This window comes from Lissotriton vulgaris, chromosome 6 (genome assembly GCF_964263255.1).
Source record: "Lissotriton vulgaris chromosome 6, aLisVul1.2, whole genome shotgun sequence".
Classification (NCBI taxonomy): Eukaryota; Metazoa; Chordata; class Amphibia; order Caudata; family Salamandridae; genus Lissotriton; species Lissotriton vulgaris.
Genome location: NC_141694.1, coordinates 571,669,706 through 571,695,739, shown reverse-complemented (window position 1 = coordinate 571,695,739; position 26,034 = coordinate 571,669,706). Strand labels below are relative to the sequence as shown.

At 45.0% G+C, this 26,034-nt stretch overlaps 1 protein-coding gene across 1 annotated transcript in view; it reads right to left on the bottom strand.

Moving 5' to 3' along the window:
- CYB5R4 (cytochrome b5 reductase 4) overlaps window positions 1–26,034 on the bottom strand; it is a 1,096,982-nt gene that overhangs the window by 424,525 nt on the left and 646,423 nt on the right. The window contains exon 11 of the mRNA XM_086926570.1: window positions 1,218–1,358. Coding sequence (XP_086782696.1) covers window positions 1,218–1,358 — 141 coding nt within the window. The remainder of the gene's footprint in view (window positions 1–1,217; window positions 1,359–26,034) is intronic.

The following is a 26,034-nucleotide window of genomic DNA, read 5'->3' as shown; positions in this document are numbered from 1 at the left end:
TACCAATGAGATATGAATCAAACAATTTGTCCATGTTTTCCTGTGTAATATAGGTAAACCATTCATTGTAACAGTTACATTATTACTGGTTGTCATAATAACAAGGAAGGAATTCACCTGATTCCCTTAGGGTCATTTATTTATATATGGCATTCTGGTTATCCTGAGGTAATAAACGACAATCCTGCCAGCCGTTGTAAATAAACTATTATAATGTCACAGAAAAGATGTGAAACTCCTTTGATGTGACGGAGGTCAGGAAAATGCTGAACTAAACTCGCTGTTCCATTTTAAACAAATACATTTTATACTTACATGTTCAACATATATATGTTTTCTCTGCCAGCTTTTCTTTATGTCTGCTCTTTGCTTCACCTAAACTGATTTTAGCCCCACTAATACAAGGTACAAATATTTATGGGTTTGATGTTTTACGAGGAATCTTCATTAGGTTCACGAATACCTTTGTTTTTTATGGCTAAAAGTGATGATCATTGTTTGTTCAGGAATTAGTCATTCACTATTATTAAATTGGGGTCAACAAAGGTAATCTTTCTAATTCTGAGGAAATTATGTACAAGAGAGGGGGTGCAGTCAGCGGAAAGGGTTCAGGTTAATATTTTGGATCCATTATGTACTGTATTAATCTCAGGATATTAATTTCTTGTTCCTATTATTCCTTTTAGCTGTCAAAAATACTACATTGACATTTTGTTTCAATGCTATATTGGATATTGGTTTGTTTTTTAACCAGTATATGGTAGCGTTGCTACGTCTAATTTTTTTTATCTTTACTTATTCGGTTGAGGGGGGCAATGCACCCCTTCACCCTCATTCACTTCATTTTACATTCCTATGAGCTTTTACGGGAGGGCAAAGTCACCCCCAAGGCCAACTTTATTTTCTATTCCCTTTCCTGTTTTTATCTATTTATACACATGTACCTTTATACTAACACGTGCCTAACCAATTATACCCAGCTGTTACATTCCCAATATATTCGCACATGATTTTTTCCCCCAATTTTTTTCCGGTTATATTTTTTTCGCTGATATTTTTGGGGATATGTAATTGCATGTCATTGCTGGCAGTGTGAAAGTGGGAAGAGTTAGAAAGAGTGAAGGTGTTGAAACTAAGCATGGTGTAAAATCGAAACACTTCGACATTTTGTGCCAGGCATAATCGTTGAAACAGCAAGATGCATTTATGATCTGTACCTGCAATGGAATCCTTGAGGTAAACATGTTGTCCAATAGGCACCTGAAGAAATACTCCCTCTGGAAGCAGCAAGCAGAAAAGTTTGGTATTGTAGTTCACACTGGTTTTGGAAACCAGTTTGCATTTTCTGTAGAACAAGCCTATCAAAAAACGTAAAAACAGTAGTGACAAATGGTGAAGTAACTTCTTTTGTAGAAATTCAAACCCTGGACTACTTACCATCATCATAAAATTATCTCTACAGTAAGTAGAACTAACATGAAAATTGGGCAACCGAATAAAAAATAATTGTATGCCACATTTAAGCAAGTTTCACACCCAGAGTACATTTAATCTGCCAAAAGGTGAAATAAAGAGCAATGTCATAAATTACATTTTCTGTGACTACTAATCATGAGTAGTCCAACAAGAGCAATGATAATGTGATTGTCAAAGAGCTACAACCGCACGTAAAGGTGTGTATGAGTGAGTGGTGGACTGTCCAGAACTTGCTGGCTAACAACCTGATTTCGAGTTAGGTCGACGTGGGGCAGCCCCTCAAAAGTGTTGGATATCCAATCTACCCTATTTAGCCCCTCATTAAAACATACAGATTAAAGCATTAACAGGAATTTGCACAAGCAGCGAAATTATTAGTTGGGTGACAATTATCATACCGTCATAATTTTCACCAGGTTGCTCCTGGCAGGTAAAACCTATGAAAATGCATAAGGGGAAAAGGCCTGGAAATACAGAATTATTTGGTGTTGTAAAACCTATTATGTATGTTAAGGCTCATTTTCCCTCTGAAAACTTAACATATTGGTAAATAGTTTATCCACCCTAGGCTAATGATATTTACCAGTTGTTGAAAATAACACACCCTTTCCACTCTTCTTATATCGTGGACCTGAGAGTGTAAGGATGGGCAGACATCTATGGACTAGTTGTTTAATAGGATGTCCACACAAATCTAAAACTCATACACAACATCATTGAAAGTGTTAGCAACTTTTTGTGATTTTGAAAATTTCACTTCACAATTAATACTCAATAAACTGGTTTCTAGATGCTACAAAAAAATCCAGATGAGTTTGAAGTGGTTGACATTCCCAAGAGCACAGAGAGCTCTGAAAAAGATGCTAAACATCTTTGGAAAGCACATACATTCTCACAAGCAGTTACATTTATAGTGGTGAAAGACTCACAAGGATGTAGCCGTTACACCCAGAACAACCACACACATGGCCTCTTCATTGGAATATTTGCTTTGAATGCAGTTCTAATACCCAGATGCCCAACTTGAATGGGTATCTTGAACTTGGACAAGAAGGGTGACAAGTTGACCATTTTGGAAAAGTATGAAGAAACGGAAAACAGGTTAGTGTAAACAGTCAGTGACTAATAAGCTCAGCTGAAATGGAGAATTTAGGTGATACATTGAGTGAACTGAGATTTTATGTTGAATTAGTAGAGTTAAGCAGTGCACTGCAGATCGGCTGTCAAACATACGGCGGATATTGCCGATCTCATCCTTGTCCAGGATTTGGACATTATAATGTTGACCGAAACCTGGCAAAATTACTCAGCCGCTCTCACCCTTGACTTTCTAATGCCTCCCAAATTTCATATCATTAGGTGGACAGAACTAGCAGTTATGGGGAGGCATTGCTTGCTTACATCGTAGTAATTTAATAGTGAAAGTCATTCCTACCGACCGCCTGCCCTCGTGTGAATACCTATGCATTGATCTGCAACAATCACTCATGCAAACTGCACACGTTCTACTACCCCTCAAGACAACGTTCCCTTCACAGAACAGATCATGGACATTATTTCGGCCAACTTGGATTTCCAAGGCACGCAGTTTTTCCTGGGTAACTTCAACCTCCACTGGAACAATGTAAACAATGTGCTGGTTAATAGCTTAAATCCTTCCTACTCGACCTCAACCGTATCTAAATATCTGACAGCCCTATGCACCCCAAAGGAGCCACGTTAGATCTGGTCATTGGTAAGCCCAACTCTTTCTACCTGGAGCTCATCCTCCAATGCGACTGGACGGATCACTATTGCAACACTTTCCTCATCCATGAAACGTTAAGAACAAGCAGATCCCAACCTAAGAACCCAAAAAATCGGAAAAAGTGCCTACAGAACATCAACTCGCAAGACCTGATGGAGCTTTGTGATAACATCTTGCCCCCTCCCCTTGAACATGTCTGATGTCCACGACCTGGGGCCCCACTATAACCATGCCATGCTCAATGTTCTTTACTCAGTGGAACCACTTCAACTTAAAAGCGTGTCTGCTAAAATCTCCAAATCATGGTTCAATGATAGTCTTAATGCTGAAAAAATAAACTTAAGACTTGCAGAAAGAAAGTGGAGAGCCTATCCCTCCTTGGAACATCTTTGTCACCTGAGATCCTTGCAAAGCTTATACAACATACACATTAGATGCGCGAAGGCTATCTTCTTTAGAGCACAACTAGATCAAGCAAATAACCGTCGGAAAAAGCTATTCAAACTCATCAAGTCCCAATCCAATAATCATCCCAACCTCTCGGCTCTGGATCAAGGGACACTGCCGAACTGTGTTTTCTTCAGGGATAACACCACCAAGATCGAGTCTGAACTTTGCTCGGCATGTGATCACCTCTCAAGGGGTCCGCTGAACACTCTATGCCCCTCAGAGTCGAATATCTTGGAACATTTACAGCCTTTCAGCTCTAAAAACAATGCCTCATGGAGTTTGTTCCAAACTGTGGATGAACCCATTATTCACAAATTGTTGTGGACCTTGAAATCTTCCAATCACTACAACAATCCTTTGCCATCGAACCTTTTCCCTGAAGTGAGATCCGCCTTACTAACTCTCTGGATGGCGATCGTCAATGCTTCGCTTTTGCAAGGTGCTATCCCGGATTGCCTTAAAGCAGGTCAGGGTACCTCTATCCTAAAGAAACCAAATGCGGATCCCACGGACCTTCTTAACTTTCGACCAATCACTAACATCCCCACCTTGGCAAAATTTTGGGAGAAATGTGTGCTCGCCCAACTTTGTCATCACATTGACCATTTCCAACTCCACGACCAAAGTCAATCTGGTTTCTGCCCATCTCATAGTGGACGATGCGCTTATAATGCTGGATCAGAATGAGTCGTGCATACTGATCCTTCTCGACCTTTTGTCAGCTTTTGACACTGTCAAACATGATCACCTAATTGACCTGCTGGGACACAGGATGGCGCTATCTGGCTGGTTTTAAGCTAGTTCTCTTCGTTCCTTCAGAACAGATCCCAATGTTTCAAGGTGGACCAATCATTGTCCCACCCTGCACCAGTCACCCTGGGTGTTCCACAAGGTTCAGATGTGTCCCCCACGCTGTTTAACCTGTTCATGGAGCCTCTGACGGAAATTTTAAAATCATCCAGCATTTGGTATCATATGTATGCAGATGATACCCGCCTATACCTGAAGATCACCTCCCTAAAAGACATCCAGTCACTCAACTCAGTCCTACTGGAAACACAAAGCTGGCTGACCCGCAATCACCTGAAGCTTGATGCTCTTAAAATGGAATTCCTACTGATCGCTCCCCACAACCAATCCCTCATCATGGAGCAATGGCTGAATCAGCTAATTGCTCTTAACTGCAGTCCACACCTCGTGGACTCAGTATCATCTCTGGGTGTCATTCTAGACAAAAGCCTGAACATGCAGAAGCACATCAGTTCCCTCACCAAAGGAGCAAACTTTCAACTCAGCTTACTTAGGAAACTCAAACTCTTCCTCCTGGCGCATGACCTCAAAACTGCAGGTCGAGCATCGGTGATCTCAAAGCTGGACCATGGCAGTGCAACACTCTATGGCCTGCATAGAGTGAGGATGGCTCCTGTTTAGGCTACCCTCTATTCCGCTGCTAGGCCTTTAACTGGTACTAAAAAATACCACCACATCTCTTCTGACTTGCGTGAACTGAATTGGCTTCCCTATAAAGCTCGGACTCAGTTAAAAATTGAATGCATGGCTCACAAAGCCATCCACTTCAAGACCCCGCTGTACCTAGTGCAGAAATTGGAACTCTCTTGTCGGTCTAGAGCTTCCAGAAGTGCCAGCACCCTTTTGCTTAAGCCTCAAAAATTCAAGAAAAAAAAGATCTATAACCGAGATTTCTCAGATTTGGCTTCGAGGATCTGGAACTCCCTTCCCCCTGAATTCAGGGTGAACCCTTCTACTGTCTTCTGCAAAAAAGAGGTCAAAGGGCTCCTGCATCGGATTCGGGTCCATACACATTGTTTCTGCCTCTGCCACTGGGTTCACGATTAGATCGGACAATGCTAGACTCTGACTCTGCCTGTGGGTATGTTTAATTCCCTCACAAGATTGTTGGACTATTTTAGACTTTGACTTTGTCTCCTGTCTATTCTGCTTTGTATGTTTATACCCTCTGATACATAATCTGTATTATACCCTTGTGATGCATAGTTTGTAAAGCGCTCGGATACCCTCAGTGGTCATGTTCGCGCTATATAAAACTTTCAAAATAAATAAATAAATACCGTTTTTATTCAGATATTTTAGAAATATCTTTAGGGATTAGTCTTTGCATTTCCTTATGGGTAATACGTCCATACTATTGTTTTATCTCAAGAAAGGGAGCTATGTGGCATCCTTACATACACTCTTTATCTGAGCTGATGATGTGTCTTCCATTCTCAGCTTTCACTTTGAAATGCATGGGTGTTTTCATTGAAAGGAGTTCAGTTGATGTCGAGCTTCTGGGCCCCTTTGTATGTTTTACTCTTATCTCTGTATGCTGCAGTAAACTGGAGTTTACATCCACAAGAAGTTGGAGTTTTTGGACATTACAGATGAGCCTACTCCATGGACCCAGGTGCTTGGCTTTAGGTCACAACAAACCTTATGAATAGCATCCCCTATCTCTGGTAGTCAGTGGCCATGCAACTAAATTTACCTAAGTCACAAACTCATCAAAAAAGAACGATAAGGTCTGCATCCACCACTTCTGGAAATTTAGCCCATCAACAGCCCCACAGCTGTGCCCACTCTGTAAATTACACATTGTGATGCTGCTGTGCTGATTGGCACAGCAGCTGTGAATGACCATAGTCCAACTGTCATGTAGTCCCATGCTTCCCAGTAGGAACTGCGCATGTGTTGGGCAACATAAATGTAGGGATGGTGCCAGACTGATTCCATGCACCCCCGAATGATATGTCATCCTAAAAACCAGCTTTCCCACAGTGCCATCATTTGACCCCCTAAACCTAGATGGGTGGCAAACAGTTTTGGCAACCACAGAAAATGACGTCCCTGAGCTCTCTTCAGGGAAGATATACAGTCTTCAATATTTATTAAAACAAAGCGATTCTTGTTTAAAATATATGTGCTACAATGATCAATAGACAGAAGTGGATAAAAGTGATTAGCAATATCAGGTCAGTGAACATAATAAAATGTTCCACCATCAACAGCATATAAAACAATCTCTAGATAGCTATGCGCTCCCTAACCTAAGTGTCTAGGTGTGTGTGTGAGTGTCTACCAAGAATCCCCCATTGGATGATCCAACTTCATTACCTGAATGGAAAGTATGTCTATCCCCCTCACGGTCAAGATTCATGTCAAGCTGCCATTGTTAAAGTGCTAGAGATAGCTGTGTCACAACATGGGCCAAAACAAAGAATTGTATTTGCACAATGTATGAACCCTTGAATGTCATGTTCAGGGCATCATGATAGTGTTCTTGCGAAGTTGATTTTGTAAGGAAGTATATTTTAATGGAAACTAATCTAAACTGTCATGGACGCAAGTGTGTGGGTACATGACACAATGTGCCTGCAGCCAAATGATGCTCTTATACAATCAGCCTAACCAAGGCTTTAATTTGCAGTAACATAACATAATGTGAATGGAAGAATCTGGGTTATTGGTTGGGGGGTGAAAGCCCCACTCTGGCAACAAACACAATCCTTGTCATGGTGAACTACAAAAGTCACTAAATTAACCTGTGCTTAAGCATCTGCTATTTTGGCACAAAAGCAGCCAGGCCTAACTTAGAGACAATGTATAAAGTATTTATGCAACACACAAACAGTAATAGAGTGAAACCGTGACACAAGAAAAAACATAAACTAATTTGGAAATATAGGGTACATTTTAATTAGTAACATCATACCAGAACAACACAAATCCAATAAGAAGAACCACAGACATTCAGTTTTAACGTTTCTAGTAAGAATTGCACCAAAAAACACTAAGCAGTAATTTGATCGCACTAGACCAGAAGAAAGTCACAAGATCAGGCCGAACTTGATGAAGCTTTGCTCGGATGCAGGGAACAGGTTAGTCCAGCTGAAGAGTTACCTTCTAAGTCCAGCACAAAGAGTTCTGTTCGCATTGGAGAAGGCCCTGAGGAAAGGTAGAGTGTCACAGATGGTTGTTGCTATAGTGTGAAGTGAAAGTTAGGTATTGTGAACTGTCCAAACTTCAGGATTTTCTCCTTTTTCTTTTAGGATTAGTGCATTGTGATGCCAACCAATGGTCTAGGACCAGTGGAAGCATGTCTTTGGGATGAACCACTCCAGCAGAGGCCAGCAGGATTAAGGCAGGTCAAGACGCAGACGCAGGGCTAGCCAGGTCCAGTTGTAGCAGGTATGGTGAGCAGTTTCAGGGAGGCCTCTGAAGCTTGTTGTGTCCCTGTGGCTTACACAGGAAGTCAGTCAACTGACCATTGGAATCTATCGGTTTAGCCTTGGATGAATGCAAGCAGCTTCAATCTTCCTTCTCAGGCAGAACAGCAGTCCTTCAAGCAGCATGGCAAGCCTCTAGTAGCTGGACAGTCCTTCTTCTGATGAGTGGCTCTCAGAGGATTCAACATGTCTCCCTGGTGCCAGCCTTTGTGTGATGGGGACTCCTTGTCCGACTGTTACATCTGATTCTGGAAAGTTCTTTCTCTTCCCCTATCAAGGCTCCAAACTGTCCAGGGTTGACAAAAGACAGGGCAGGCCTTGTGTATTTTCTTTTGTGTGTGCAGGAGGCAAAGCCCTTAGAAGTTTGAGGCTGGGTATTACTCCTCCCCAGTCATCTTAAAATGATGGTCCATACTGTCCTCACCCAAGCCCCCTTTCAGTCAGTGCCTGGAAGCAATACACAAACCCCAACATCAGAGCCATTCACAAGTGTGTGACCCAGGATACTGGCAGAAGGGAAAGATGTTTGCGACAAGGGAACACCAATTTTGTAACAGTGGTATTTTCAGAATTGTAACTTAAAATCCGACTTCACCATTGAAAACAATTTTAAACTATAATTATTTTGAATGCAAAGAGTATATTTCTACCTGCTCCCAATCCAAAAGTAGCACTTATTAGATGTAATAAGGTAACCCAGTGGTAGTCAATGGGAGGGTCAGTGAAATACAACTTTGGGAGTTTTTAAATGCCATGCACTCTGCCCTATGACCTTAAGAGTGACGTATACGTTTTAAAAATGAAGGTCTAGGCCTGCCAAAAGGTTTATTTTACCAGGTTGAAATGACAGCTAAAAACTGCACCACAGGCTTTAGTGGTAGGCCTGAGACATGTTTTAGAAAGTAACTTTAGTGGATGGCACAATTAATGCTGTGGGCCCACAGGTAGAATTTCATTTCCAGGCCCGGAGTACAGGTAGCACTATTTACTAGGGATTAGCAAGTAAACTAAATGTGCCGATTAAACATAGCCAATTTGAAAGAGAGAGTACAAGCATTAACGCAATGGTTAACAATGCAGAGAGTCCTAAAGGCAACAAAAATGAATTCAGCAAACAGGAGGAGTGAAGGCAAAAACTTTGGGGGAATATCACACCGAGAATGTCAAGTCTAACAGTGTATTTGTAAAGTACACTTTCAACCCTTGGGGCATCTTGCTACTAAGATGCAGATGCTTTTAGTGACCCAACTTATCTTCACCCACTTTGCTTTCCTCAGAATGGACCCTGCGAGGATTCAAATCAGTGACCATGAGTTCAAACACAGATTCCTGGAGTGGATATATCTGTCCACTGAGCAATAGACCGCTTCCATTTATCTGCACACAGTAAGAGGCAACTCATGCTGTGAGATTGGTAGCTTGTTCCCATAATTTACAGACATTCTGAAAATTCTCCATTATATTCCCCAGAGATTCCTAACCACTGCAGCATATGTGGTGCCCCAAACATTTCTACTGGAGATGCCAGGCCTCTTTGTCTCCCAATATTTTACCCCAGCCACAGACTTTTAAATGTCTCATATGTGAGTTCATTACTTGACACATCTTTGTTGGCTGAAGGGCTCTCTTAACTAGTATCAGGGATGCTGCCCACCAGGTGGGAGATTACCTAACTTGAATGGTGGTTTTTTAAGTCCGCTTTCAGGTGGTATGGACTAAGCAATATCATGTTTTTAGGTAGCTTAGTCGCGAGCTGTAAAGATATCTTTTATTTGTGCATCTGGTAGCCTCTAAAGGTGATACATTTGGGTCCCTGGGGTGGTGAGATTGTTGGAATAGTGAGAGTTTGGTTGGTGCTGTCAATGTACTGAATGAATGCATCATTACTGCTACTAAATCTGCGTTTTGTGTTGCACTACAATAATATGAAAATGGCGTTATCAATGTAGGGGCTTCTATGATGGTGAACTTTGAGTGTGTGGGCCTGAGCTTTTTTTATCCTACCCAGCCTGCTCCCGCCTTTGAAGTTATAAACACCCATGCAAAGACATCTTTTGTTTTATCTTATAAAAACATGTTGCTATTCACATAGCTTCTCTTCTTTTTGTGAACACTATGGACACCGAGGATCCTTTCTGCATCATCTTTAGATTTTATGATTACATGTATTAATTAATGTCTGCAATGAAATTACATTTTGCATATACAGTGGCTAGGCCAAGGACTGTTTGTTTAAGTGTAACGTTAATTGTGTATAGTAACTGACTATGGTTTTATAATATTATACTTACCCAGGTTTCCTTCAGATAATATTTTTTTTATTTACTTACATATGGAGCATAGTTGTATATGGGTGCATAGGGACACGTTTTGTACATCACAGTTTTATTGAGGAAATAATTGTGATCTTCAGGGTACTGTTGAGACTCCAAAAGTGAATTAAAAATGACTGTGGGTTAAGTGGTGGATTGCATATTGTTAACATGTTACTTGCGATGCTGGGCAGGTCCCTGAAGGATTAATGCTGATGCTTTGGTAGAAGTGATATTTGCAAATGTAACTGAAACCCAGCTCTGTGTGCAATATCATAACCGTTGCATCATACAGGTCAACTTGTATTCCCCGAGGTCTTCATTAGTAACACGAGTAGGCAGCTCAGAATCTTTTAAGTCTTGTAGTAATACACAAAAACAGAACTCATGCCATTTATCAAAATACTAAAGAACTCTTCAGAATCAAATTATTATATACCAGGAATACTCAATACTTAACAATAAAAACCCACAGTGTAGCTACAGGTAGCCGAGATTTAAAGTAATATATATGCAGACTAAAAATCCAGAAAAAGGGGGGGAGTTGGGATAAAATGAGAAACACAGTTCAACTCAATTTCTAGTACTTCAAAATTATATTTATAAATAAATGATCAAAGGGAAAGAAATGTTATATTTCTTTTTCATACCTATACATGAAGTACTTCAATGGCAAAGCGAGTTGGAAAAATGCACATGGATAAGCAACCCCGTGCCCAGCACTGGGCCAAGGAGCTCACCCAATTTAATAGGTTCACAAAAACATGGTAACTAACATACATTGCAAATTTACAAGAAATCAACTAACAAATCAAGACGACTGTACACATTGGAGATAAAAATACGAGCTTCTGTTTTACTGAACGGCGGTGTTGTCATACTCTGTGGTCTGATTTCTATTTATTAAACTCTTGATTCCTCCATTATTATGAGGAAAGGATCAAAGCCACAATAAGGCTGTAGATGTGGAATTTTAGTTTGCGATCTAAACATCATCTGCGCCAGCTTGTCACCCACGTACGACGTGCACGGCAGCCATTTTAGGTATCATGGTCTCCCTGTCCACGATCGATCGCCAGCGCGCCCCTCTGACCCAGCAAGCATCCTCCGCGCACCCTGGCTCCCCCTCCCTCCCCCTCATGAGCATAACCCTTCTGCATGACCCTGTCCTTGGGAGTCACGCCTGCGCCTGACCAGCATCTCCTCTCCCCCCCATGAATACCCCTCTGTTGATGAACCTTCCCTCCGTGCTCGATTGTCCACACGGCATGAATACCACTCCTTTGATGACCCCTTCCCCCGTGTCCAGCTGTCCACACAGGTCCGAGGCCATCGCCTAAGCCGGGAGATATCATTTACTGCCCCTTATTGTATGAAGTCGATCTTCTTCAAAGGACCCTCTATTGACCAAGACCTCCCCACCCCCCGGGATATGATCAGGCGCACACATCCTAAGACTCGGCGGAACACTCAGCTGCGTGATGACCCCCTCCTCTTATCAGCAGGTTGAGGACCTCTATTGTGGAGGTATATGGGGGTGGGATTGACACGAGGATTACGGGGATGCCTTTTTCTTACTTCACAATGTTCTGATTGTAATAAAGAAAGGTCACATGCCATAAACCAGTGTATAAGAGGCCAGGCCTCCGAGAGGCTGTTAGAGCACCTCGAGACGATACCTTGTTGTCTGATCTGATGTGTTCAGCTCCGTCGGAATAAAACTTCTGTTTCCTGCCTTCTGGTCTCCGGCGCCTGCCTCATTGCTTGATAATTTGAATGGTGCAAAGGCGGTTAGCGCCGGGCAAATCTTGAAAAAGGTCTTAGCCCTACCTTTTTCCACAATTGGCGCCCAACGTGGGGCCCATCAGCGACACGTGGATCCAGTGGGAGAGGTCCCAACGACAGAGTGAACAACTGCAACGATCGGGAGAGCTCGTGTCCGATAGACCCTCGTCTGACAGCCGATCATCCGACCTTCACTAGTTCCGAACAGACCTCTCTCGAGTGATCTACGGTCCTGACTGGGAACCATCAGGAGTGCCACGAACGTCACGAAGAAGAGAGGACGATCGGGCGCTGGATTCGGAAGACAGGAAACCGTCCATGCGGTCCGGGTAAGGTCGTGTAAACACGACAAACTGAGAAATGATTGTTTGGTTTGGATAATACTAGTATTACGCTTTGTTGATACCTCTGGAGATTCACCGTCTGCAAACGAAGAAAACAACAGGCTCTCTCTTTGCAAGCAGTGAAGGATAGGTAACGCAGACTTTTGTCCCCATTGTAATCCATCGTGCCTATCTTCCTCCCCCACTGTTTTCCCGAACTGTCGTTCGTGGATTGTTGTCTGGAGATTCTCTGTCTGCAAACAGGGAAGAACAAGGTCTCTCTTTGCAGGTAGAGAAAGAGTGGGTAACGCAAACCTTTAACACGTCGTACCCACTTATTCTCCCCACTGATTGTTTGATTGACCGTACATTAAGTGTTCGGTATTGGTTCTTTTGAGGTATTCACCGCCGACAAACAACGCAGAATAGAAATATTCTGTCTAGTCTTTGTCCGCCGTGATAAGATAGGTAGTGCAGACCTTTGTCCCCGTTGTAACCCGTCATGCCTATCTTCTCCCCACTGATTGGTAGCCTGTACAGCCCGGACCGCTTATTAGAGATGAACCATCCAGCTCCACTGGAAGGCACCCCTAATAAGGACATGTTCACTAAGCATGGACTAGTCGCTATAGCTTATACTAAGCTATGGCATAAATATACAAAAAAGAACCCTGAAAGTCAGTGGCCACTGATAGGTTCCTTTGATGAAAATAAAATAAAAACATTGGAAATAGCGCTCCAGAAAAATAAGACCACGCCCACTATGCTCGATAGTATAGGCATGTGGCGCAAAGAAACGGAACAACGAAAGAAAAGAGAAGAAGCAAAAATAGGGAAAGAATTACGAAAGGCAGCCCACCTAGCCGCTAAGCAACTAGAAGAAGAAATAAAAGAAAGAAAAGAAGTTGCACAAAACCAAGAACCAGGGTCGACAGGTCAATGTCCTGTTAGGACCCCCTCTGCGCTCTACCCTGAATTGCCCTCCAAACAACGGGCGAATGATGAGTTACTGCTAGGTCCCCCAATCATCTATATGCCCCCTCCATATGCCCCCTGCCAACAAAGCTTGCAAGCCCCGAGTGCGAGCGAAAGTGGCCTTAGCGCTAGTGCACCAGCCCTCACGGCCTTCCCACCAGCCACATTAACAACATCGTCAGATGACCCCGAGGCTAGCAAACAACCACCAGCCAGACCAAATAGGTTGAGCAAAGATGAACGGGATGGGATTGACAAAATAGCAAAGACATTAGTAGAACGAAGGGAGAGCGAAGAATACACAATGAACATGTATAACTCACATGCCGACAGCCATAGACGGCATTTCATTTTGCGATTCAGCTACCACACCCTGAACGCGTATGAGGATAGGTATCAGAGTAAGGGCCCCGCTAACCTGACAACACTATATAGAAAGGTTGATGTTGGAGATGGGACTGAATGTGAGGCGACGGAGCTCTTCATGCAGATGCTTGAGGTCTTCCGCCACCTCACGGAACAAAAACCAGAAGCCAAGGTTACAGTCCCTGAAACGACCTCAGTAGAAGTAGCCAATACTATGATGCCCATCAGAGAAGCGGCCCCTTACTGGATCCCGCCGCGTGGCCAGGGAACAAGCGATGATATTAATCATGCAGATGCAAAAGGGAGGGTTGTGTACAATTGGGTTTACCAACCATGGGACCGACAAGATATCCTAACCTTTAAACAAACTCTGCCCGATTTAAGAAAGAACCCGACAGCATTCTATACCGAATTAGGCACAGCCTTGGGTTCGACGATAATGACTTTAGCGGACATTGACTTGTTCTTCGGGTTATGCCTGCCAGCTGACGTGTGGAAGCAAATCCGGAAGGCTGACCACACGGATCTGTTTGGACATACCTGGGACCAACTCAGTAAGCTAGATGGACAGCGAGAGCCTGGAAGGAAACCAGTAAAGGACATATTAGAACTCCCAGACAAATTAGTTCAGAAGTTGAAGACACTGATCCCAGAGAAAAAGGTAGATTGGTCGATAGTCACGGCCTGCCGTCAGAAACCCCAGGAAGATGTGTCAGAATACTTCTCCCGATTCGAGACAGTGTTCTCCGACTACAGTGGCCAAGACATGACCACCGCAACCGGACAACACCTGTTTGTACAAAACTATGTAAAGGGCCTATTACAAGAGGTCTCCCAAAAACTGCAGACGAGTGAGAGTAGTTGGGGGGCCTCCAAACCCGCAGCTATCCTTCAGATGGCTCAGTATTACGAGCACCAAAAGAATGAGAATGATAGGGCGTCCGAGAAAAAGAAGAAAGATTTAAAAGAAAGGGTGATGATAGCCCAGATACAAGGTATAGCAGTAGGACGGGAACACCAAAGGGGGAACTACCAATCGGCCACCCCCAGAAATCTACCTCCTAAAGACCACACCCCAACACCCCACACTGGACGTAGAGACATTAGCAATGACCAGTGTGCCTTTTGCAAAGGATTCGGCCATTGGAAAACCCAGTGTCCGGTTCTGCTAGAGATGAACAGAGATAGGGACCCCAAGGACGTAGCGGGTGGACCAAGAAATAGGGGACAAGGACGAGGGCACACAAACGACACCAACAATGACAGATCAGGGAGATTGAATACATTTGACCGCCCCCGACAGAACCAATATCAACTATCCGACGGTGAGAATGCCCCCGATTTTGCATAGGACTGCCAGGGGCAAGGGAGGGATCCAGTCGAGCTCTGTGTTGACCAACAAGGTCCTTATGTCACCGCTAAGGTCCTGGGTACAGAGTCTCCATTTTTGGTAGACACTGGGGCGACACGTAGTGTGTTATCGAAACGACTGATTCCAAGGGCACCCTTGTCTGGCTCACACATTACATTGATAGGTTTCGATGGAACGCCCTCCACTAACCCCCTGTCCGTACCTATCACCTTTGACCTAGAAAACAACACCACTGACACAACATTTCTGCTCTCCTCCAACTCCCCTGACGCCATCATGGGCATTGACTTACTGAAACATTTTCGAGCTACCATTAGGTGTTCCCCAGATGGGATCCGAGTCATCCTGTACGACAACCCAGACGTACCCAAATCCTGCCCTGCACGGCACATGTGCTCCATAGCTGATGCTGAACTGTCCTTGCTTGATACTCTGCCTCCGTACCTATGGGCCAAAAATGACTCTGATGTGGGACGAATGATGATTGACCCCATTCATATAACCGTAAGACAGGACGCTATGCTCCCGAAACTCCCACAATATCGGATATCCCCCGAAGGCGAGAAGGCACTGGTAGCGATCATTCAATCTCTGGTGGATGCGGGAGTGGTTGAAGAGGTGGTTAGCAACGTCTGCAACAGCCCAATCCTACCTATTGTTAAAAAGCAAGGTGAAGGAGATGAGAAAGCATACCGCTTCATCATCGACCTGCGAGAAATTAACAAAGTGGTTGTACCCCAATACCCCGTGGTCTCAGATATCACCACCATTCTGACCCTCATCCCGTCCACTGCCACCACCTTCACTGTTATCGACCTTAAGAATGCGTTTTTCTCTATCCCCATCCATCCAGACAGCCGTTATCTTTTCGGCTTCACTTTAAAATCCCGCTCGTACCGATTTTGTAGAGCTCCCCAGGGGTACACTGAAAGCCCCAGCATTTACAGCCAGGCCCTCAAAAGACAGCTGGATGCCTTTCAGCTACCAGATGGAGTGGTGTTGATTCAATATGTCGATGATATCCTTTTGGCGGCCGACACCACCCCACTTGCAATCACAGCCACTGTCCAACTCCTACACTTTCTTGCAGAAAATGGCCATAAAGTTTCCAAAAAGAAGTTACAGTTCTGCCAACCACAAGTGACATACCTAGGCCATCTCCTGTCCAAAGAAGGGAGGAAACTTACACCTGACCGAATCCAAACCATCCTAGACACCCCCCTCCCAAAAACACAAAAGCAAGTCCGCTCTTTGGTTGGCCTAACCTCTTTTTGCAGACAGTGGTTACCTAATTACAGCCTCATTGTGAAACCACTACTTGCCCTGTTGACCAAAGATGTCCCCTCCCCGCTCCCTTGGACCACTGAGTGTCAAGCATCCTTTAAGGAATTACGGGATGCACTCTGTTCAGCACCCGTCCTAGGAACCCCGGATTACTCCAAACCCTTCTCCCTCTTCACCCATGAAAGGGAGGGGTGTGCATTGTCTGTCCTAACTCAATCAATTGGTCCTAAGCAGCGCCCTTGTGCCTACTTCTCCGCCACTCTTGATCCTGTAGCCAGAGCTTTGCCTGCCTGCCTTCGAGCAGTAGCTGCCGCTGCTGTCTCTTTCCGCCAGAGCGAAGGAATCGTACTTTCAAACCCCCTCACTGTGTTAGTACCCCATGCAGTCGACACCCTTTTGAACCAGACAAAGACCCAACACCTGACTAGCGCACGACTGACAGGGTACGAGTTGACTCTACTTGCACCCCACATTACACTGAAGAGATGCACGACTTTGAATCCTGCCACCCTGTTGCCCTTGCCTGAAAATGACCCCGACGCGCCTCCCATACACGACTAGGAGTAGAGTTGACCTCCGAGACACTGCTTTCACTGACCCCGATGGAGAGCTATGGGTAGACGGCTCATGCATCAAGCTCCCAGACGGCACCACTTCAGCTGCCTATGCAGTAACGACAGCCCGAACAGTAGTTGAAACAGCCTGCATCACACAACGATCTGCCCAGGCAGCAGAGCTGATAGCCCTCACACGAGCATGCATCATAGCCACAGGGACCACCGCGAACGTATATACAGACAGCCAGTATGCCTTCGGGGTGGTTCACCATTTTGGGCTCCTGTGGAGAGAGAGGGGATTCCTGACGTCCCACGGCACCCCTATCCTCCACGGAGATCTAGTCTCCGCCCTGATTGAAGCAGTTCTCCTCCCCAAACGATTAGCGGTGATCAAATGTCAGGCACACAAAAGGGTGACAGACTTAGTCGGACAAGGGAATGCACTGGCCGACATCACTGCACGAACCACGGCTGAGAATAGGACGGTGACACGCATGTATATGACCAGGTCACAAGCAGAGAGATGGACTGACACTAGGGAAATGATTAGAGACATCCAGTCGGCCAGCACCCCTCACGAACTGAGTAAATGGGCAGGGGTGGGTTTGAAGGATGATGAGGGCTGCTGGCGAACGAAGGACGCCAACAGATGGTTGCTGCCTGACTCATATCTGATCCCCATACTGACGATGGCACATTCCCCCGCACACATAGGATCTGCACCCATGATCGAACTCATTTCCAAAGTCTGGCACAACGACAAAATCCCCGATTCAGCCAGACGCCTAGTCCAGCAGTGCCTTATCTGTCTGCAACACAACCCCGGGAAAGGAACTGTGGTACCCCGGGGAGGGTTTGGGACCCCCAATCACCCCTTTGAGGTCCTTCAGATGGACTACATCCAACTAGAGAGATGCCAAAGCCTGAAGTATGTACTAGTCATCGTATGTGCCTTCAGCAAATGGGTAGAGGCCTATCCAACCCGAGACAACACTGCCATGACTACTGCCAAAGTACTACTGAAGGAATTCTTTCCTCGCTATGGCCTTTGTCGAATTTTATGGAGCGACAATGGCCCCCACTTCATAGCTGAGGTTATCCAACTAATCCTAAAAGGATTGGGGGTGAAACAGAGATTTCACGCAGTCTTCCACCCACAATCCGCCGGCCTGGTGGAACGCCATAATGCCACACTGAAGTTGAAATTGTCAAAAATAGTGGCAACCACCGGACTTAAATGGCCAGACGCTCTCCCTTTGGCCCTGCTATCGATGCGCTCTACCCCCACCAAACACCATTTGACCCCCTACGAGGTTGTATTCGGGAGACCGATGAACCTCTGGACTGCTCCCAAGCCAACCTCCATTCATGACGTCCCGGACGTCCTACTATCTGATTATTTGTGCAAGTTAACTAAAACGTTGTCTGTCATTCATCAACAGGTGCAGCAGGCCATCCCCGATGCTTCCAGGGGCCCCGGCCACGACATCCAACCGGGAGATTTCGTTCTAATACGAAATTTCCAACGAACCAAGAGTCTGGAACCCCGGTGGACGGGCCCCTGGCAAGTGCTGATTACCACACGGACGGCGCTTCGAGTGGAGGGGAAGAGGCACTGGCTGCACGCACATCACTGCCGGAAGGTCTCTGCAAACCTGACCACGACAGAAAGCGTCAACACCCAAGAAGAGCTCCTGAACAAAGACCGACCGACATTGAACTGTTATCCCGATACTGAGGCACTTGAACTTGCTAAATTCTCTGATCCCACTGTGCCATCCAGAGAAGGGTATTTCCTGCGTCGAAAGGAGGGAGCTTCGGCTAAGTAGGCCACGGACTAAGTTGAATCTCAGAACGGTGACCTAAGCACAACCAAGGGTTGCCGGGAGAGAAGCTAAACGAAGTCTGTGGTTCTGCCCGCTACCGAGCCCCTTGAAGGTGATGGAAGCGCCAGATAAGAAGATGATGGAAGCGCCAGATAAGAAGATGATGGAAGCAACAGGAAATACCCACTATAGAAACCCAAAGACTGACAATTTGCACAAATCAAAGACAATCGCCCTCTTTATTGTCTTCCTCTTCTGCCTCCTCCTCATGACCTCCTTCTGGATTCTGGAGGAAAGCACACCGGCTCATGAGGCGTTGCTGCCTACTGTACAACCGACCCCCATGAAGGAGCATCACCTAATCTCCCTGTCGCCTCAGCTCCGAGAAAGGCGCAGGGAATTCTGGAACAATTCCTTCGTGCAACTGTTGCACCAACACAACCTTGCTGCAAATGCTACGAACTGCTGGATCTGCGGGTTGCTCCCGCATGCCACTGGACACTCCATCCCCTTCATCCCTTCTCCTTTCTCAGTTCACGGCTCCTGCCTCGCCTGGTTGATCCTCATGCAAGAGAGCCACAAGGACAACGCCATTTCCAGCCAGACAGTGTCGCACTTCTACTCTGGGTTCTGGCTGAACAAAACCGGAAAGACTTCTGCTCCCCTGTGTCCTGCGCTCACAGGCGCCACCTTCCTTAAAGACATTCCAGCCAAAGAACGAGTCGAAGTACAGGTACTCCACAATCCAGCTAGATCCACGTTCTCTCATCTGCAGAAACAAACTACCGCCACTCTGACTGTGGCTCTTTCAGTCATCAATGTCACAGGTCTTGTGTGTCTTGAAGGCCAGGGAACACAGCTGGTGGGTCACAGTTCCTGCCGAATCACCAGAACATTGAACTCAGTTGATTCCCCTTCCTTTGTTGCTTCTCCAAATATGTACTTTGTGTGTGGCACCAAAGCTTATACCTGGCTCCCGAAAGGTTGGAAGGGTATCTGTTACATTGCCTTCGTTCTTCCACCCACATATGTAGCCCCTGCCAACCATCACCGGCAGAGGCGTGCAGATGACATCGGACAAGCCGACTCCACTGGAGCCCAGTTCCTAGATGCAGCAAAGGGACTTGTTCCTCTGTGGGGCCCAATGGCAAACAGCCGCGCTATCCGACACCTGACCCAGGCAGTAGAAACAACGATCAACATCACGGCTGGCATCCTCGCCAACAACACGGCGGAGCTTCAGGCGGTTCGCCTTGTAACCCTTCAAAACCGCCTTGTCCTAGACGTGGTCCTAGCCGACCGAGGAGGAGCATGCCGCATCATCGGATCTAGCTGCTGCACCTACGTGCCAGATAACTCGCCTTCAGTCTACAAAGCCATTGAACACCTCCACAGACTTTCCTCAGAGGTTCACCAAGAGCAGGAAGGATGGTCGCTTGGGAGCTGGTTTTGGGACACTTTGAGGAACTGGGGTTGGAGGTTGTTTTCCTTCGTACTGATACCTGTTGTGATATTATGTGGGTGTTGCTTGGGTATTCAATGTCTACCCTCCTTGTGCAGCTTCGTTTCTAACTATATGTGCCCAAAGACTTTGGACTTCCGAACTGAGCACATGAGTCCCCTCTACGAAGTAGAAATACGTGGCCTTATGGGGATAAATCCAAACTGACAAGTTGGCGAGACATGTTAAAAGGGAGGACTGTGGAATTTTAGTTTGCGATCTAAACATCATCTGCGCCAGCTTGTCATCCACGTACGACGTGCACGGCAGCCATTTTAGGTATCATGGTCTCCCTGTCCACGATCGATCGCCAGCGCGCCCCTCTGACCCAGCAAGCATCCTCCGCGCACCCTGGCTCCCCCTCCCTCCCCCTCATGAGCATAACCCTTCTGCATGACCCTGTCCTTGGGAGTCACGCCTGCGCCTGACCAGCATCTCCTCTCCCCCCCATGAATACCCCTCTGTTGATGAACCTTCCCTCCGCGCTCGATTGTCCACACGGCATGAATACCACTCCTTTGATGACCCCTTCCCCCGTGTCCAGCTGTCCACACAGGTCCGAGGCCATCGCCTAAGCCGGGAGATATCATTTACTGCCCCTTATTGTATGAAGTCGATCTTCTTCAAAGGACCCTCTATTGACCAAGACCTCCCCACCCCCTGGGATATGATCAGGCGCACACATCCTAAGACTCGGCGGAACACTCAGCTGCGTGATGACCCCCTCCTCTTATCAGCAGGTTGAGGACCTCTATTGTGGAGGTATATGGGGGTGGGATTGACACGAGGATTACGGGGATGCCTTTTTCTTACTTCACAATGTTCTGATTGTAATAAAGAAAGGTCACATGCCATAAACCAGTGTATAAGAGGCCAGGCCTCCGAGAGGCTGTTAGAGCACCTCGAGACGATACCTTGTTGTCTGATCTGATGTGTTCTGCTCCGTCGGAATAAAACTTCTGTTTCCTGCCTTCTGGTCTCCGGCGCCTGCCTCATTGCTTGATAATTTGAATGGTGCAAAGGCGGTTAGCGCCGGGCAAATCTTGAAAAAGGTCTTAGCCCTACCTTTTTCCACATAGAGACACAGGAGCTCTGCAAATATGGGAATCAGAATCATGCCACAAATATCCAGGTGTGCTGTGTTGACCCTCGCACACGTCTCTTACAGAGCCACTGGCTAAGCCAGCTGACATACAGCTCAGCCCTACACTTAAGCCGGCACCTCATGTTTCCATGAGGGCCTTTGCAATTTTGGACTGCAACCGCAAGGGCATAGATGGCAATGACAGCCGCCATGACCAAAGGGATCACCGATTTCATAATCAACTCTGACCTCATGACAGACATGGCTGTAATCCCCTCTTTGCTGTGCCATAGGCTGCTATCAGGGCACTAAACACCATAGCAGAGAAGGCACTGGTGACAGGGAAGCAAGAGGCATATTCGGGGCAGGGCATGACGCCGGGGACAAACTGGTTATACTGTGGCCGTACTCTAATCCCTCTGCTGCTCTTACTGCTTCTCTCTGCCTGTCAGACTGCTTTGGGAGATTTTGGTAGCCCTTAAGTGTAGTTGGTGGAGTAGACAGAAATTCATAGAGACCTGATCTGTCCAGTTGAGGTATACTGGCGTTATTCTGGCGAGTGGTATTTGACGAAGGGCATGGTGCTGACTTTTAAGTCAAACAGGTCTTCCAAGACTGTGTACTGGTTTCCTGATGCACTGTGTGATATTGAGGGGGTCTAGGAACTGGAATGAAGCCCTTTAAAAAATGTTTTAGGTTGATGGGACTCCAAGGAGGTTTTAATTCTTGAAGTAACTATTACTGGTTTGGTTGATGGCTGTGTTGATGATGACGTTGGTGATTTCCTGGATTACTGAGATGCTATTTGACAGCGATCTAAGTTGAAGGTGGTTGTTAGGGAGGGGGAAATGAGGAAGATGCAAGCGTAAGGTGTGAAGGTAGGGTTGTGTTAAATAATAAACTTTGAACAATTGTTTTTTAAAACCTTGTAAGTTTTGTATTGTTTAAATCTGAGGAAGTTAATAAAAAAAAGTGGAAGCTTTTAGGGTTTACTTATAACGCAACAACCATTCCTCATGCCCCTCTTAAACTGCACTGTCTTTGCTCAACAACAGTCCCCATCTCTTGTCAATGAAAGTCAGAGTCTTAATCCCCAAAATGTCCCCTGCCTGTTGTTAGTAACGCCATCACCCCCAGAACTTGCCGCAGACACCACTGTCTTCTCCCACACTTAAGTGCACCACATTCCCCACTTCATACCTGTGTGGAATTAACTGAAGGAGGATTTCAAGCAGCCACAATTTTTTTAATTTCTTAATGTTGGACATCCTACACACAGGCCATACTTTGCCTGTGCGCAGAAATCTCACCTCAGGTAAAGTCAGGAAATTTCAACCACCATTACCAATGGTTAAGTTTTCCAAGTCGGCCAACTTTGCAGGTGAAACATTGAAATGTATTAGCCACTGCGTGAGGGTTCCTACAGTGTACACATGCCATGTATACGTACATACCCAGATACAACACACTTCACCCTTACAGCCAGATGAGGACGCAGTAAAATTCCCTCCTTGCTGAAGACAGACACCTACAGATCAACATCAGCCAAACAAGAAGGACCCTTGCAGATACAACCAAGAAGGACACATGTTAACTAGAAATATACATCAAGAATTTCACCAACTCCTAAACTCCCATTTCACGAGATGTAAATGCATAATCTCTGAGTAAGCATCTCAAAGTCATGCTAAATTTAGGTTTGTCACAAGCATAGCTGCCCCTCTAAACAGATGGTGACGAACTGGATATAAAACAAGGTAACAACACCCCTTTCTCTATAAGCAGTATGGCTCATAGAAATCCCAATGTATTAAAAGAACAGCTATTTGAGCACACTCCAGCTTACATACTATACAGCTATGCAGAATGAAAGCCAGAGCGCAAAATAGACACTCCAGGGTTGGAAACATAGAACACAATCCTGCAAAACTGCACAGAGCAAAATCAAGGGACATCGAGCATCTACCCACAGAGAATTAATTGCAGCAAAAATAAGCCGAAATTACTGACTACTCTTCTATCCAACAGAGAGATAGAGGATAGCAGATATGCATAGAGCACATAATTCTTGTAAACAACCCATACTCCCAAGGACCAAAAAAAACACGCGTAAACACACACCAAGGCTCACAAACACCCCATGATGCAGAGTGACATAACCCAACTTAAATATGTCAAGTAAGGCTGTCTAGATGGAAACTTATGTTTCAGTAATATTTACCTCCTCTTTCAGTGAACCCCGCTAAGCAACATTGTTTTCTGTTTACAGACTTTGGTAAAACATATAAATATTAGATCTATCCATAACACTTTTATTTCATTATCCTACACTGCTGGTTTAACCTTATTGTTGTTTCCCAAATGATTCCTCTTGGCTTGCCCTTAGCTGTTTAAGTGTAATAAACACCTTGAAACGTGTGTATGCCAGCACTGTTGGTTGAGCATGGTTGTACGATTAATAGATATTGCGACAGAATGAGGAGAACAGGCCTATCTTTTTATGCATGCTGGGCAAGTCTACGTTTAGACCAGAAGTCAAAGTTTGGACCTAAAGTCTAACTTTACTACTAGCAAAGATAGACTTTTGGTCTATGTTTAGGCCAAGAGTCTAACTTGAACCAAAAGTGTAACTTAACTACGAATAAAGGTAGACTTTTGGGCTAAGTTTAGACCAAAGGATGACCTCTTCGGGTAACTATTGCTCACTGCAAGAACTCATTAAATACATTTATAAAAAGAGAATTCTTGAGCAAGAGCATCCTCAGAGACAGCAACAAAAGCGGCCACCCTCTCATTCATCATCTGCCGTCTTGCTGTTTTCTTTGCAGGAAGTCATCTAAGTCATAGGTTCATTCTGGCAAAGCACTACGGAAGGTGTGAATGTCACGTCACCCTTTTGTTTTGCTCCAGCACTCTAAACAGTCTTTCAGCGAATGCAGTGTTGCTCCCAGATTCTCGGTTAGAACTCTTTGCTCGATGTTATGGTAAATACGTACATACACACGTACCTAAATGTGCGTGTTTCACAGTTAGTGCCTTGGTGGTTCATCATCAACAGCTGGGTGTATTGAAAAATGCTTGGTTTCTTGTTTCTTCAAATAGACAAAGAGGTATGACTGTTCTATGAGTCAAACGTTGAGACTAGGCCTGCTGGCACTTGTTGCCTAAAATAAAGCAAGCAATCGTGTGACCTTCTCAGTAGTGTAACCCTCTCACTGCCCCTTTGTCTCTCAGCATGTTGACAGGGGGTTCCAGACAAGAGTGCAATTAGCATAGTTGATAGCTGGCAAACCACGGGACACTATAAAGGTGATATTATTTTACCTGTTTTAACTCTTGCTGATGGTACAGCATTAAATATGGAGATCCTGTGACATATCCCCTCACCGAATCCCATGTGCCGGATTATTGCAAGCATATGTGGCAAATTCAGATTATCAAATTCTTACTGTTGGTCTACTTACTCGACCAGGGCCTCCTGATGCCCTGGTCGAGTATTTTCCTTCAAGAACCCAGAAGCGGTTTCTGAGGCGCAGTGAGTGATTAAAACCGATCTGATGTTGGTGTAACGAAGACGGCAACAATGGATATAGACATCTTGCAAATATTTTGCTCCTTGGCTTATTTTTTGTATTGATCATGGACAAGAGCTTCTACTAGGCACCTTCCAAAAAGTTATGCTGTGGTTTAAATTTAAATATAATAACAGTTTCCCAGGTTGGCTTTGGAAAGCCTTCCAATCACAGTACTGTTTAGTACATGAAAACCTACCTACAGGCAGGGCCACTGGAATTATGCAATTGTGCGGCAGCAGCGTTTTTCACATAAGTTTAGATTTGCCGCCTTTGCCATATTATGTATTATCAGTTTCATAATTTGCCTATTTCCATAAAAAAATGTCCCTAGCACAATTGGTTCAAAAGTTATTTACCATGCAAACAACACATGTTGCTGAGCAGTTGAAGGTAGCTTGCAAAGGTGGACTGGCCACCTTTCTTTTGCTTATTGCTATATTTTTGTGTTAAACTGGTACTATTAAGGTGCAGTCAATGCTCAGAAAGTGTTAACAAGTGTACAACTGACAAAATAATGAAGTATTATGAAATGTCCCTCATTATGCTGCATAATTAGCCTTTTCTTCCCGCATAATTTACTCAACCGTTCCACATAATTTGGCCTTTCCTTGACACAAAATTCCAGTGGCCCAGTGGAAGTGGGTGGAGCCGAGGAAAATGGGTGTAACCTTTGACAAATATTTTAGCATCTGTATTTTTTTTTTTTTACAAATTAAGCACTGCCACAGAGTCTCTGCAATCGTAAAGTTATAATTAAATCAAAAGTGTAAGTTTACCTTTAGGAATCAGGCCCTCAATCTCAAACTTATTGTGCACCACTTTCACCCGGATTTTGTTTACTAAGGAAACAGAACTGCATTCTCTCACATCATATGATGACGTTCCATGCATCCCTCTATTATAAGAGTCAGCAGGGAGACACATCAGACTCACAGACCAAGCCGCAACACAGCACAACGCAGGAGCTTCTTTTGAGTGAGCTGAAGGATAATGGGAATTATTTCACATTTGCCTGAATAAAAAATATAACTTTTTGTTATTTTGGATAAAAAGAATTGTCGTCTTTGGTGGGCGAAATTTAAGGTAGGTGGATTTAACAGGCACAATAGTCTCTGAGCTGACATAGATCATAATAGTGCAAAAAGGACTGGTAACCT